At 39.0% G+C, this 15,969-nt stretch overlaps 1 protein-coding gene across 4 annotated transcripts in view; it reads left to right on the forward strand.

The window, feature by feature from the left end:
- The window catches only part of phactr2 (phosphatase and actin regulator 2), a 48,687-nt gene that overhangs the window by 22,892 nt on the left and 9,826 nt on the right, over positions 1-15,969 (forward strand). For 3 of the 4 annotated variants that reach the window (XM_028604310.1, XM_028604312.1, XM_028604311.1), the window contains exons 2-9: positions 4,664-4,849; positions 6,782-6,856; positions 7,512-7,652; positions 9,662-9,907; positions 11,890-12,421; positions 12,924-13,099; positions 13,693-13,849; positions 14,205-14,260. In XM_028604310.1, the coding sequence (XP_028460111.1) occupies positions 4,664-4,849; positions 6,782-6,856; positions 7,512-7,652; positions 9,662-9,907; positions 11,890-12,421; positions 12,924-13,099; positions 13,693-13,849; positions 14,205-14,260 (1,569 nt within the window). The remainder of the gene's footprint in view (positions 1-4,663; positions 4,850-6,781; positions 6,857-7,511; positions 7,653-9,661; positions 9,908-11,889; positions 12,422-12,923; positions 13,100-13,692; positions 13,850-14,204; positions 14,261-15,969) is intronic. The other variant, XM_028604313.1, reaches the window with a different exon arrangement.

Consider the following 15,969-nt stretch of genomic DNA (forward strand, 5'->3'; position numbering starts at 1 on the left):
CCGCATTTTCGTTGCAAAAAAGTCATATATCTTAGCGGAAAGTTGTTTACTTCACACAAGAGCAGCCATTTCCCCCTGTTGCCATGGGAACGTTATGAAGTGACGTTATGAAGTGACATTATGAAGTGACATTATGAAGTGACATTATGAAGTGACGTAATTACACGACGTGAACATCATCGAAAAGCAGGGTGTTGGTGGAATCACTTTTTTTTTCTCTCTTTTTCATCAAACCACAGTTTTTGCAAGTTTCTGCAATTTTTGCAAGTTCCCTCAGGTTTTAAAATGTGTATTTTCAAAAAAGTCGTGATGTGGAAAACAAGAAGCAAGAAAAGTCTTTCAGTCTTTGTTGTTCTTCGTGTGTAAGCGTGTGGTTTGCAGCTGTCCGCCTGCCGCGTGCTGCTCCTGTCTGAATCAACCTCCTTCATGAATCTCCACACACCTGTAGCTGGCCGGGTTAAATCAGACTCCACAAACACACACCCCTCATGTGTCATGCCAGCACTGGCCATGTCCATCAGCTAACCACACCCACTTCTCTAAAGACACTAGACTGATATCATAACTTATGTGATGAATCAATTTTATAATTAACCCAGGTTTGCATTATACTTATTGTTGGATAATCAGCAAATTGATTAACTGAAGCCCTGAATTGCCCTCATTTCATCTTTTTTGTTTCCCGATCGATGAGGACGTGCAGTCTAATTTCATTTGACATATTGTAACGTACATGTGTTTTTCTCAGGCTTTGAAGTTAAGCTATATTGTATTCTTTAGCTATCCGTTTACTGATGGTGGTTCATGCTGTCACTTTCTTTTGTTGCTGACCGTTGATTTCTGTATAGGTTGTGGGGTGTGTAGGGGCACTGGGGTTGCTGTGATTAAGGTTTAGGTGCAAAAGTTAATTGGTTAGAGTCAAGTCAAGATCATGGTTGGTTTGGGTTTAAATAAGGTCTTCCTTAAGGTTAGGGGACCTTTGTCGTCATGGTTACAATAATTAACACATCATGGTTAGGGAACCATCGTGGTCATACTTAAAAAAAAAAAAAAAGTGTTGACTGTCAGTTGGAAACGGGACTGCAGCCTCTTGTGTTAAAGTCTAATGTTTTGTAATGTTTTGTTGACCCATCAATCTACCGGTCACGCATCAGTCTCAAATCTTCCCTTTTTCTTAAAGTAGCATACCTATTTATTCCTGTTTGATAAATGTGTGTCTAAAAAATAGAAATAGCAAAGGACCTCAAAAATGTCAACTGTCTTATTTACACAGTTATAATAGCCAATAAAAGGATTTGTTCAGAAAGACAAGAAGCAGAAGTCCATTGATGATTACTTTCTGGAAACCACCTGTAATTTTCCAAAGACTTAGTTCACTATCTTTATCTCTCTCTTCCTATTTTATAATCTTTCTTGTACTCCTCTACACTGTTTCTCTTTCATTTCTCTTTCTTTCTTTTTTCCTTCCCTGCTCTGCAAGTAATAGACGTCCATTGTCCCTATTTGGTTCCCACTAGAGGTTTTAATAGTTGGGCTAATGGTGATAATAATCGCTGTTACTGATTTTCCCATCATTAAGCTGCACAAAGCAGCTGCTGAAATGCACCTATTGTTGCGATTTGATAACAACACAGGAACAGGAAATGAGTGTGTGTGTGTGTGGATGTAGATCTGTGTACGGGAGAGAGAGAATTAAATTGGTGTCAGGGGAAAGCACTGGGCTCTGCACTGCACTTTTCCATGTCTTCGCTCTTGGTTTTTGTGCTTTTAATTGTATTGTTGTGTATGTAAATGTTCTTTTGCTACATCCCTCAACAGTCAGGGTCATAATGTGAGCTAAATCCTTTAGATATCAATCATACCTGCATGGCTTAATGATTTTACAGCATGCATTTTGACAAAAGGAATATGCTGCAGTAAATGCATTCTATTTATTTTCATTATTCGAGCCCCACTTTATAATTTAGGCTGATGAAACATCTGTTTCTTGATAACATGGCTCGCACGAAGACCACCAAATGCTTTAAAGCTTATGTTTACATGTGATATATAGGATGATCTTACTGAAACGATATGTTGATCTGCCATCTCTAGTAAACAGCAGTCAGAGCAGAGGCAGTTTGTGTTTACTCATCACTTTCAGCTCATGTCCCTCAGTAAAGCTTATTAAGCACCAGATTGCCGAACAACATCTAGTATTGGCATCAACAGTCCGTCGGTGCTGGTGAGAACCAACCAATCAACAGGGTATTGATTGTTTTCAATTGAGCTGAAGGCTAGGCTACGGATTAGCTCCATCAGATGTGTTCAACTGCTTTCTTTTTATTTGCCTTTTGAAAACTGGCTTTGGTGCTGTTGGGCAACGGCTACCTAACTAATAATTCCCTTTTAAATGTGCTGAACATCTGGATAGTCTGGCCAACTTTGCTGAGTGTGTTGTCAGCTGTTCTTCTGCTGACTATGTTGCTGCTTAAGCCTTTTGAATAGAAAACATTGCACTCTTGCCTTTTCAGCCAACCTTTATTATGTTTCTGTAAGTAGTTATTGAGATGGACATGAGCTGAGATCAGTTGTTTTGCTGATATTTAACAGTCACATCTTTACCCACCATCAGCAGCTACAGCAAAGAAATGATTCAGTCAAATATTGTGTCTGTGTGTTTGTAGAAGAGATGAGGGCAGGTCAGCATTTCAAAGACACTACATTCACAAAGATAATTACACACACACACACAAACACACACCACATCCTTGACAGTGTTGTAGATATTGTTGTAATAGGAATATCTATTTAATTTGTATGTAATTAAATGTACAGTACTTGTTAAAACTGCCAAATTAAATCTTGAACATTAACGTGAACACACACACGTGAACAACACAAATACATCAGACATAAGAAGCCAGTCAGTGCAGTATGGTAGGGGCAAGTATGTTTTGTTAGATTGATCAGTAGAAATAAAGATGACAGCCAACAAATCCCATAGGTTTGTGCAAAAAGAGACATCCCATTTTTAAATCCTGCATTTCTAGGATGACTATTGCAGTATAAAGCCCTGCAGGTATCAGGAGTACAACTATTTAACCTCTGTAGGACGCTCCTCTGCTTGAGGCTTGTAGCTTGAGGCTACATTAGCCTCTACTAGCATAACACCATGGATGTTTTAACAAGGAAAAAGACGATAAAAGACTAATTATGATTCTGCTGCATTCCAAATATGTTATAGGAGTGTATTGCTAAATCAGTGGAGTACTCTTTTAATTCAGTCATTTGAGGGCACCTGTACACTGAAACACAGTTGCTAACCTGCTGTCAACACCTAACTGATCAGACAAGCCAGTGACACAAACTTCAGTTCCTAGCAGCTACAATAACTTGACATACCTTTAGGAAGGAAATTAATTTAGTAATTTCAGGGCACAAATTTTGAAATTGAAGGAAAAAGTACTTCAAATGTTTATGCAGAGATTATAAACTGTTAAAGCCTGTTGGGCTCCCTACAGTCAGGAGGCTTGGGGGATTCAGCAGTGGCTGTTATGTAGCTGGAAAAACAAAAACCTTCCTCTCCTTTGGTCTGAAGAATCACACACCACCTCTCTTTCCTCTGTAAGATGCACGCACGCACGCACGCACGCACGCACGCACACACACACACACACACACACACACACACACACACACACACACACACACACACACACACACACACACACAGTATCTGCAGTCTTCCAGGGAGTTCACAGGACTTCTAATCTTTCAACAGGAAGAGGAGGAGTTGTGGAAGGACAGGGATCTAGCCAAGACACACACATATATATATATATATATATATATATATATATATATATATATATATATATATATATACAAGAACACACAGCTGCTTAGCTGCTAAGAGTTAGAAATAATATTCCTGCAGTATTTAGCCATTGAACAAGTGATTAATGCAGTAATTTAGGGCGATATAGTCCATGACCATAGTTCCCAGTCTTTTTCTTTCGCTTACCATAATCCTTTAAATCAAAAATATATATATATATATATATATATATATATATATATATATATATATATATATATATATATATATATATATATATATATATATATATATTTATGAGCATTGAGCAGTTCAACCAGAAGGGGTCCTTTCAAATAGTTTATTCATTTTAAGGGCCATACAGAGATAATTATTTCCAGTATTTAGCAAGACAAAAGCAATAACTATTAGACAAAAGTCAGGATTCTGTGTAGCTTTTTTTTCCTGTTGTTTCCTATCTTGTTAAATATCTTGAATCCTGTAGGCTAAATTAACTCGTGTAGTACATAAAAGAAGCATTGGGACCTGAATAGCAATGTGGGCAAGATATCCTGATATTAGTGTATCATGAGTTACCCTGTGATTTTTCCCATAGTTCATGTAATAACCGGGATAATAATGAAACTAGTCAGGTATTTGCAGAGCGAGTGAAAAGAAGGCTTTGTTTGCTTAATATTAATCTGGACCTAGTGTTCCCAAACACATTTAAGTCAAGAATACATTATGTTGTTTATTTATATGATATGATGTGTATTATCTCCATGTATCACAAGACCTTCATCTGGTGCATATAGGGAACTGCAGTCGTTGCTTATGTTATGTTTTTGCATGTGTGTCTTGCAGTTGATGGGTTGGAGAAATCATCATCACTGGCCAGCTGTGACGTGGTGGTCGACAGTGCCGGCAATACCCAGAATGCCCCTGCATCACGACAGCCGCGAGGAAAGCTGTCATCACTAGGAAAACTGTTCAAACCCTGGAAGTGGAGGAAAAAGAAGACCAGCGACAAGTTCCAGGATCTTTCCAAAGGTAGGACTGTGTGTGTGTGTGTGTGAGATTGCATTTGTGTGCATATTTTAATGACGTATGAACAAATGATGGCTCCTCAGTCAACAACATCATGGCTTGCATTTTTGGATTTCTGCTGAACATTTAGTGTGATCAGTTTGTTTGTAGCTCTCACTGATTCATTCTTGAACTGTTGGCTGGGAAATAAAAATGGACAGAAGTACATACAAAAAGCAGACGTTCTTTTTCTTCATGGCTTCCAGGTGTAGCCTTTAATGAAATGTTTAAACTCTATTATTTAAAGTGCTCATATTGTGCTCATTTTCAGGTTCATAATTGTATTTAGAGGTTGTACCAGAATAGGTTTATGTGGTTTAATTTTCAGAAAACACCATATATTTGTTGTACTGCACATTGCTGCAGCTCCTCTTTTCACCCTGTGTGTTGAGCTCTCTGTTTTAGCTACAGAGTGAGACATCTCCCTTCTGTACCATCTTTGTTGGGAGTCGCACATGTGCAGTAAGTACTGCTAGCTTGTCAGTTGCAGAGTATGAGGAAGTGCCATGCTAGCAGCTAGACGAGAATTATAACATATGTGCGTCACTTGTGTTACAAAGTGACGCACGTTCGTCACAGAAGTAAAGGCTGGACTACAATAGAGCTGTTTGGAGCAGTTTGTGAACAGTGATTTCTGTTGGAGATGGTAAGTCCCTTTGGGGTGGACTTTGGGCTTTTTCACTTTGTAAACCTATAACATGTACAAAAAAGATATATAACACAATAAAGGAAAGGGGAAAAGCCAAAAAGCATTATATGAGCACTTTAAACCATGTATTTTGAAATGAAAACAAACATGGACATTGAAATCTAAATGTAACATTGTTCAATCTTATTTGTCTTTATGGAGTGTACAAAACCAATCTAAGCTTGCTGTGTAGGGCTGCATCTAATGCCGTGTTCTATTTACCTCGGAACTCGTTTTTTACGAGGTCAAAGTCGGAAACACGCCCCCTGGCCTCGTATTTACGAGCTCGGAACTCGTACAACCTCGCAGTAGCTCAAGTTCAAAATCCAACATGGCTGCCCCCTGTATCAACAGTTGTAAAAGCTGCAGTAACGTACTGTAAAGTTATAAGCACTTCCGACTTATTTGTGTCACTAAATCAGTCGTTCACACAGGCATGTTCAACTTCTATCTGTGGACATGTTACGCTGTTTGTATGCACAAAAACAGCGTAATGCGTTGTTATCAACTGGTTGCTAACAACAGCTAACCGGGCTAGAGCCAATGAAAACAATGAAAATCCGACTTTTAAATAGAACGCATTCAACTCGGGTGTGACGTCATTCCCAGCTTCGGCTTCCGAGTTCCGAGGTAAATAGAACGCGGCATTATTATTCTTTTCTGAAAATCAAGCAAATGTCAAAAACGGTAAAAGATGCCCATTTTATTTCCCAGAGGGTGGTGGTTTCTTCAGATTTCTTGTTGTATCCAATCTGTCTAAAACACAAATATATTCAGTTCAATGGCACATATGACGAAGAAAAGCACAAAATTCTCACATTTGAGAAGTTGAAATCTGAAAATGTTTATCTAAATAGTTGCAGATTATTTGTTTGATCGACTAATTGATTAATTCACTAATAATCAATTATTTTAGCTCTAATTGTGACATCAACTCTGAGCATGCTCATTCTGTCTCAGCTGTGTGCAAGACAGATTGATTCCGTATGATCCTATTTTCAAGAGGTTTTATAGAAAAACTGGCTTAGTTTCCTGGCTTAGTTCCTCATTTATGACTCGATATGCGGTGCTGCTGTCACATGAAATGACAATTTAGCAATAAGAAGAGGATAGTAGCTGTTGAGCAATGCTTTTTGTAGAATTCTGTGTGAATTGATTACTGTAGCTAAAAGACTAGATAAAAGGCCTTGATTTTGTTAACCTTCCAGTTCTTGAGAGAAAAATCTCCACCAGACAAACGAGGGAGGAGCTCATCAAGAAAGGAGTTCTCATCCCTGACCAAGGTTTGTCTGATCATTCATTCTCATGTTTCTTTATTCATTTATTCATTTACACTTATCCAAGGTTCAAGGTTCAGCTTTATTGTCAATGTACAATACAGGATTGCACAGTGAAATGCAGTTGCAGCTCTCGCCACATTAGACACACTGAAAATGTATAACAAATATTGAAATATTTAAATTAGAATAGAATGAAACAATAAAATAGGCAATAAAATAGAACAAAGGATTCAATGAACAAACTCTGTAAAACCTGAAGCAAACTGTGAGGGAGCTACTGGCTGCCGAATCAACACACGCCACAGTTATTGTCAAATGCGAAATATCAGACATTATTATTATTTTGGGAATGAAAAACAGCAAAATCATGCTGCCATAAAGCATTCAAAATGAATTGACGTGACGTGATTTTGACCGTGATGGAGCTGTAATTACACAGCCCTAAACATTTTAAATCCGTTTTTCTGCCTGTTTTTCACTGTCCTTTACACTTGAACTCCAGCTTTGTTCAATGTGATTATGTTTGCCTGTTGCCAGTAAATGCAGATCTCGAAGGTTTGACCTCTGCTTTTATCTGCTTTCGAGCAACTGAACATCTCTTTAAAAGAAAAAAGCAGAGGATTTCAGTTATGCTCTTAACTGTTTTTATCTCTTCTAGATGAAACGATCAGCAGTGAAAATCTGAATGGCCACGCCACGTCTAGTGTGACATCAGAGGAGGTCAAAGTTGACATTGAGTCTCCAGAAACCGCGCTGGAGGAACAGGCCACCGGGCCCGTCCACACTGAGGACAAAACAGGTAACTTCTGGATGAGTTACTGTGTCTAACATGAGCTTTTGTCATTCTGTGACCTGTAATCTCTGGCTTCTTGGGAGGGTTGGGCATTTGGTTACAATTCTGATCATGGATTCCAAATTTAACATGCGCAAGTTTTGATTTCCGTAGCGGCCAGGCGCTTCTTGTGTTGCAGCCATGGAGCACAGTAAGCGGCGCTCTAGTGTGGCTTTATTTTACGTTGGAAAAAGCCCGGTAAAACTGCAAACCACCATTGAATCCAAATAAAACTTTCCTCTTACTTGTGAAATAAGCATGTGACCTGTTTCAACCCCATAAAGAATCGGAATCGAGAATCGATAAGAACCGGAATCGAAAGGAAGAATCGGAATTGGAATCAGAATCGTTAAAATCCAAACGATGCCCAACCCTACTTCTTGGTGTCCTTAACTTTTGGATCTCTGTACTTGTTGAGGCTTTATAGTGCATTCCACATAGATATAGAACGCGTTCCATTTACCTCGGAACTCGGAAGCCAGAGCTGGGAATGACGTCACACCCGAGTTGAATGCGTTCTATTTAAAAGTCGGATTTTCATTGTTTTCATTGGCTCTAGCCCGGTTAGCTATTGTTAGCAATACCAGTTGATAACAACGCATTACGCCGTTTTTTGTGCATACAAACAGCGTAACATGTCCACAGATAGAAGTTGAACATGCCTGTGCGAACGACTGATTTAGTGAGACAAATAAGACCGATGTGCTTATAACTTTACAGTATTACAGTTTTATACAGTTTTCAGTGGATTTTGAACTTGGGCTACTGCGAGGTTGTCCGAGTTCCGAGCTCGGAAATCTGAGGTCAGGGGGCATGTTTCCGACTTTGACCTCGGAAAATCCGAGTTTCGAATACAAATGTGTTTGAATGCGCTATTAGACCTGGAATAATAGTTTGTCACTGGTATGTTATGAACGTCAATGAGAAATTACTTTATCCAGGGGTTTGTCTTGTTTTTGAATTTGACAAACTTTCATTTTCAAAATTAGAAGTGGCTAATTGTTACTGTGTGAATACAGGCACATTTATCCCAAGGACAACACTTTGGATTAAGCATAAATTATATACAATGTGAAAGCCACCACAGAGATATGGATATTGCCACAATGTTTGGTGAATGAAGAAATTGGCGTAACTACAGAGAAGGAAAAAACAAGTGGCAAAATCAGAGGATGAGAAAAAAAAGAGTTACAAAGAGGCCCTTTCTCTCCAGTTTTACCAAGAATATTCATGAAAATATTTTACGCCTCAAGCATAAAACCGGGTTATATGCTCCAAGTTCATAGATTTTTTTTTTTTTTTTTTTTTTTCTGGAACATGGAGATATTCTGTATACAAATTGGTATAACTGTGTCAATGGAATACATTTGTATCCGCAGCAGTTTTCTGGCTGACATTAAATCCTCTGTGGGATCTCTGGCAGGGTCTAATGTGTTCAAATAGATATTCCCATTATATCAGCCTGTAGAAAGCATTCACAGTCTGAACAGAGCAGTAGCCATCTCCTAATGCCTCCCTCTCCCTCGGGAGATCGGCTACTGTTCTTCTGTCTGATGCTGCTTAAGTGTTGTGCTGTTCTTATCTCAACCATGTTAGCATTGAACTCAGAGCCATTTGTTTGTTAATTTGTCAATAATCAGAAAGGCACAGGCAACAGCACTGTGAATACAGTAACTGAACACACATGCCTTCACAGTGGAGGATGGGGAAGATTAATGGGTGTTTTTTTTTCCTGTCATATCCCAAGCCTTATACATTATTAATTTGATACAATCCCAAATAAAAGATACCCAAGACTAACCGATCAAACATTGCCTCTCATTATCAACAGCTCTGTCCAACTCACCTCTTATCTTTCAGTATCTCTTTCGTTGCTCGTCTGCAAGTCCATTTGTGCATCTGTTTGCACAGAAGTGTGTCTTTTATCTCGCTTTCAATCCCTATTTTAACCTTCCTGCTTCCACTTATCTGCTCAGAGAGGTGCGATACTAAATCCCTCGCCCGGGCAAAACAGGTGCGACCTCGAGACGTTCAAGCTAAAAAACAGCAAAGTGCCACTCTTCCCGCCTCTTCCAAACCTTTGGGTGGCACTTCAGCCACAACCAAGCACAAAGACGCAGCTTCTGGGAATAAAAAGACTGCTAAAACCACAGGCAAGACAGTCCCATCCACTCAAGCTAAAGCTAACCCGCGGAGCACTAACAACACTAGTCGGGGGATTGGTAAGTTCAGCTAGTTGGGAATGAAGTCAGTTTGCCTGTCAGTGTTCTTGCCTGCGTGCCTCTCTGCATGGAAAATATGCTTGTATATCTGAATGTTTGAAGGGAGTGAAGATTCACTATAAAGCTGTCTGCACCTGTACATCACAGCGCCATGTACAATCTTGAATTTCCCCTTGGGGATCAATAAAGTATCTATCTAATCTATTTTATCTATCCATCTTATCCATCTTATCTGTCTTATCTATCTATCTATCTATCTATCTTGTATATCTAATCTATCTTATCTATTTATCTTATCTATCTTATCTATCTATCTAATCTATTTTATCTATCTAACTTATCTATGTTCTCTATCTTATCTATCTATCTAATCTATCTAATCTATTTTATCTATCTAACTTATCTGTCTTATCTATCTATCTATCTGTCAAGTTAGGCTTCTGTCAAGTGGATACAAAATAGTATTCCCCTGACTCTCCCTCTTGATAGTGTCTTTTCCTGATTAGAAAAGCAGAAGTAAAATGTATTTGTAAACGCCCAGTGTGTGTGTGTGTGTGTGTGTGTGTGTGTGTGTGTGTGTGTGTGTGTGTGTGTGTGTGTGTGTGTGTGTGTGTGTGTGTGTGTGTGTGTGTGTGTGTGTGTGTGTGTGTGTGTGTGTGTGTGTGTGTGTGTGTGTGTGTGTGTGTGTGTGTGTGTGTGTCTGAGATCAGTGTAGCATGGCCCTCATAAAATGAGCTCCGACAAGCTCATGTGGTTTTGATTGATGGCATGATCCTAGGGCATGATCATCACCCTTCATCCAGTGTTTGTGTGTGTACTTCCGTAACTTACAGCATGTTGGAACTAAGCAGCACAGAGACCACAGCCAGTATATTGCATGTGATGATCATGGAGTCTTTCCTGAAGGGCTCTGTGCATTTTTGTTTTCATTATTGGGGAAGTGGGCCAAAAGTTGTTTCATTAGTGTTTGAATAGTATTTTAAGTACATTCCTTTCCTCAGGCTGCTTTCACCAGTACACAAAGACCCTCCACAGACTTTTTTATAGGAATACTTCAGTCAGTATTACCTTAGATATACTATATTTGTTACAGTTTTAATGATGTCATTAGAAATGGTTATTTTAATACTGGAATATAATGGCTGCCACCAAGTTTTAATAGAGCGGTTTTGTACTGCTTTTTTCTGCTTAGTTTCTTACTAATTTTTGAATACATATACTGTAGATTAGAGCCAAAATGATTAGCATATCAATTGATTAGTCAATGACGGAAAATTGTCAATGTGAATATTTTTTTTTATTATTTTCAAGAATATTTCCAATTATTTGGCATTTCATAGCCTAAACAATCAAAAGATTAATTTGAAAAATATTCTATGATAATGGATTAAGTAATTAAAACAATCATTAGTTGCAGCCCTATGGACATACATAAATTAAAGTTAGTTTTTTTCCCTGCTACAGCATACACATCTGCTCCGTAAATATGCGCGGTGTTCTCGTTTGTGTTAAAATCAGAAACTAAAAGAGAAACTTATATTTTTTAGCTTCATGATTAGATGTTGGTGTGGTCCTTACTCTTCAATTATACTTTAAACAACATGCTGTCTGCCCATTACTTGTTTGCTGCAGTTTATCAACTTTTTCTCTTGTTCCCCCACCGGAGCTAAGCCTGCAAGCTGCTGTCAATCACACACACAGACACGCCCCTTCAGACAGCTGAGACAAAAAGGAGCATTTCTGATATTTCCTCAAACACCTTCTTTTCCCTACCTTTCTTATTAATAAAAAAGATTATTAACAGTGTATATATTTTGAAAGAAGAAAATTAATGTGATCTGAGCTGGACTTTACTGCAGACAATTGAGAGTTTTTGTTAACGTTACCTGCATTTCTTCTGTGGGAGGAAACTAGAGTACCTGGAGGAAAGAAAAAGTCTAATTTTTCCCTTCCCTCTTTCTCCTGCTCCTGCTTCACCTCAGCCAAATCCTCCCATCCAAAGAAGACAGGATTAACAACAAAAAACACCCCCACCTCCATCCCTCATTCTCGTGCATCTAAGGACTCTGCAGCACAAACTGAGGGGACTGATGCAAGGAGCAACCGGAAATCAAACACTCCCATCTCTTCCCACGTACCCCAAAAGGCCCCTGCAGAGACTCCATGCCAGCCTGGGGAGTTAAAATCCTCGCCCCTTTCCTCAGACATCAAGCCAGCCTCATCTAAAGCCTCAGGCAATGAGACAGATGGAACTCAGGCTGCTTCTCAACCTGATCTAGAGTCTAAATCTGATCCCAGTGCCTCTACTGCGAGTGAGGACACCCACAAGGGCATGGCTCCTGAACCGGCTGTCCTGCCTCCCCATATCAACACTGCTACAGAGGACACTTCCTTCTCAGAGGGAGGGACGGACAGCAGCTCACATGGGGAGAAACAGGGGAGAACGGGAGGGGATGGAGGAGAAGAAGAAAAGAAGAAAGGAGAAACAGAGCCTGCTGTGGAGAACAGCCGGAGGTAAAAATGTAGTAAGGACATGAGTTGTTCAGTTTGTCTGCTTGACAATCCCATTTTGCAGCAATACAATTGAAGAGAGATGAACAAACAGAGTAATGTATCTTTTTAGATAAAACAGATGTTGACAAAGTTTCCTTTTGGGGACATAATTTGAAATTGGGAAAAATTTGAAGTTGGAAAAAAGGTAATGAATTGCAATATATCGCAGAATATTGCAATATGTTTAAAATCGCAATAATATCGTATCGTGACATAAGTATCGTGATGATATTGTATCGTAAGGCCTCTGGTGATTCCCACCCCTAATATATTTGTATATACATATCTACACAGTATATTACATATCTACACAGTAGTCTTACTGTAGTCACACAAGTGCTGAAATGATGATTGACAATAAATCTCTCATTTTAAATAATTGTATGCAATAACACAGATCTCAGGATTTGTCCTATTTCAACAAATATGTGTGTTCACACTGTCTTGTTGTTTTTTCCTGCAGGTCTGCAGACGGCCACGCTGAAAGGCCACATGGCCTCAGTGTGAACATGGAGCAGGCCATGGTGACGGTGATCCCTGATAGGCCGAGAGACAGCCAAACTAGCGACTCTGACTCTGACGGACCAATCCTGTACCGCGACGAGGAGGAAGACGAGGAGGAAGATGAGTACACAACCAGTATGGCATTAGTTTTGTAACACATCACACAATAATGGAGATCCACAGAAAAACGCCAATGTCACCTGCAGAACTCGCAGTTTAGAGAAGCTCCTCATGACTGTTTGTACATGGCATTAATTTATTTTGTAAACGCTGGCTAAAAACTGGAAATAACGAGCAGCTCTAGGTTTTTGTTTACATTTGACACAGTGATGCATGCTCTTCAGAGTACACTGAGTCACTTGTTCATTAGGTTCCTCTTGTACTTTCACACAATTTGTGCATTCCAACAATTCACAGTCATGTGCACCTGCAGTTTGTGGTATAAATCTGGCCGACCAGTGTTCTTAAGTATCATTTAGGGTTCAGTTAAGCATTGAAACGTTAAGAACAGACCATAGTGACTTTAAGGATGTCATGATAGTAAATGCTAAGAATGCCGGCTTTAGAATCCCCTAAACGGCTGACATTTTTAGCTATAGGCTAATCTGGATTGTCAGTGGACGTAAACATGCTGCCATTACTGTGGTTGCATCCTAATTGTCCATGCAGGTTGTTTCAAGGCCCTAAGAAGCCTGTGACTAGTTCTCCCTGTTACGTCTCTGTTCCAGGCGCTCTGGCCATTAAGATCCGCCGACGAGACACCCTAAACATCAAGCTGGGGAATCGACCCAGCAAGAGAGAGCTGGAAGAGAAAAACATTCTGCCGCGGAGCTCCGAGACGGAGAGAAATGAGCTTCGCCAGAAAATAGGCTCCAAACTAGTCAGGTACACTATCAAATTCACACACGCTCAACATGCTGTGAAAATGTAGCTGGGTGTGAATTTTCATATTAGATTTGGCGGAGCTGTGGGGTAATAACAGAGACTGTTAATTATTTTTTGGTGTAGTTGTGGGCGGTGTACTAGTACAAATGATGCACAGTAAAAATCTGTGCTGAAGTTTAGTTTGGCCTTTTCTACCAGATAAGGTGGAAAGGCTGGTGGCACACAGCCTTTGAATTAACAACAAGAAAAGGGTGTAAAAGAAAGTTTTTCCCTTTTCTAAAGTCAGTGTGATGTTTAAATCAAATATTATCTGCTCTTCGTAGAAAAGTATGTGAAAACAGTTTTCTCTTTTCAGGCGCCTGAGCCAAAGACCCACCACAGAGGAGCTGGAGCAGAGAAACATCCTCAGGCGTAAGTTTCTGATATATACATACTGTACTATTAAACTGAGGGGTGATGGGATACACGTTTACGGTTATCGTGATGTTTAGAAACTTGAATAGTAATATCACAAAAAGTAAATATGGTTGCATGGAAATGTGTGTGCAGTTGCTGCTTCTTTAATTTTCAAACTTGCCTCATTTTCATTCACACCTAACACATTTTAAATGTTAACCCTCATGTTGTCCTCATTACTCCAAAAATTAAGTACAATTGCAAGTACTCGATTACTACTTTCATTGAATTTTGGGTATTCAGTTTTATAGCATTTGAAAAGAATGTATAACATTTGAAAGAATTGAAATGGTTTCAATACCTGACTAAATTTTGACACACGTCTGTGATTCTCCATCAACATACGTTCCTCTAATATTAGTCAAAATCATTCATCATTTCAAAATTAGGTATAATCTCCTATAAATGAGATTTATTGACCATGAATTCCAAAAATACGTGTACAACTATTGGTAATAAGTTGGTGTTAGTGAAAAATAGTATCAAACGACAAAAAAGTGACAAAAACATTGAAAAAGTGTCAGAAACGTCAGAAAATGTGTCCAAAATATTTTTTTTAAACAGTCAAAAAAGTGTTAATTTTGACCCAGAAAGACAACAAGTGCATGGTCGACCACAAGACAACACAAGGGTTAAGCATACAGTACATACATTAGTGGGAATGTGTTTACATGCCAGTGAAAAATGTAGTAACACGGGAAGAGATAATGAGCACTGATGCAATATGCAGCCTTGGTCTTATCGCTCAAGCTTGACATTAACAAACGATATCCCGAGATAGAATTTGCTTAAAAAATTGCTTTTGTTGTAGTAGTTTCCTGCAGTACAACATGTTTCTAAAGATGCATATTTTACTGATTGCACATGTTTAGAAGCCCTGTTTGGGGGGGTTACACTTGATAAAACTAGGAATATGGTTCATCATGGCTTTAGTGAAAGTGACTCATACAATGTTCTTGCCAATTCTGATTTCATTTTCTGTCAAGCTTTCCATTTGTATTCTCCACACAAAGAGAAGGTCTATGTAGGTCATTATTGCAAAATGATATGTGTCTGTTCCATATCTGAGCAAGAAATGAGAGGTTCCAGGTTATTGTGGTGTCCCAGCTGTGACAGCAACAGATTGCCCGATGCAACCTTGTTTGTCTTAATAATCCGATAGCTGAGACAGATCATATGTCTGTTTAAATTATGAGTTACAGTCTATTAGAAGCTGTACTTTATGTCTCCTACACTGAACTGATGTGCTCAGTCACACTGATGCCTGTATTACTTTACAGACTGCCTCAAAATTGGGTTTATAGACATTTATAGTTGTTTTTTTTTCTTTTCTTCACATTACACCACATTAATAAATGTTAGTTCAGGTCTTTTAGTTGGGCTTTATTGTGCACACTACACACACTACAGACTAGCCCCGATAAATGTTAAATAGACTCTGTGAAATAGTCAATGACATTTGTGTGTAATGTTACCCAGCAGGGCCTAAATCATTCTGCTGGAGGGTTTGCTGGCTCGCTTTTTGCGCCAACTTTGCAAGAAGAATTTAGCCTTATGTATTATAATTTCAAAGTCGTTTTGCTCCTGGCCTAACTGAACCAGTTCAAACTGCTTTTTCTCCTACTAAACCCTGAGTAAATATGCTTTATGCTAAATGGAAAGTA

The sequence above is a fragment of the Perca flavescens genome, chromosome 17 (genome assembly GCF_004354835.1).
Source record: "Perca flavescens isolate YP-PL-M2 chromosome 17, PFLA_1.0, whole genome shotgun sequence".
Taxonomy (NCBI): Eukaryota; Metazoa; Chordata; class Actinopteri; order Perciformes; family Percidae; genus Perca; species Perca flavescens.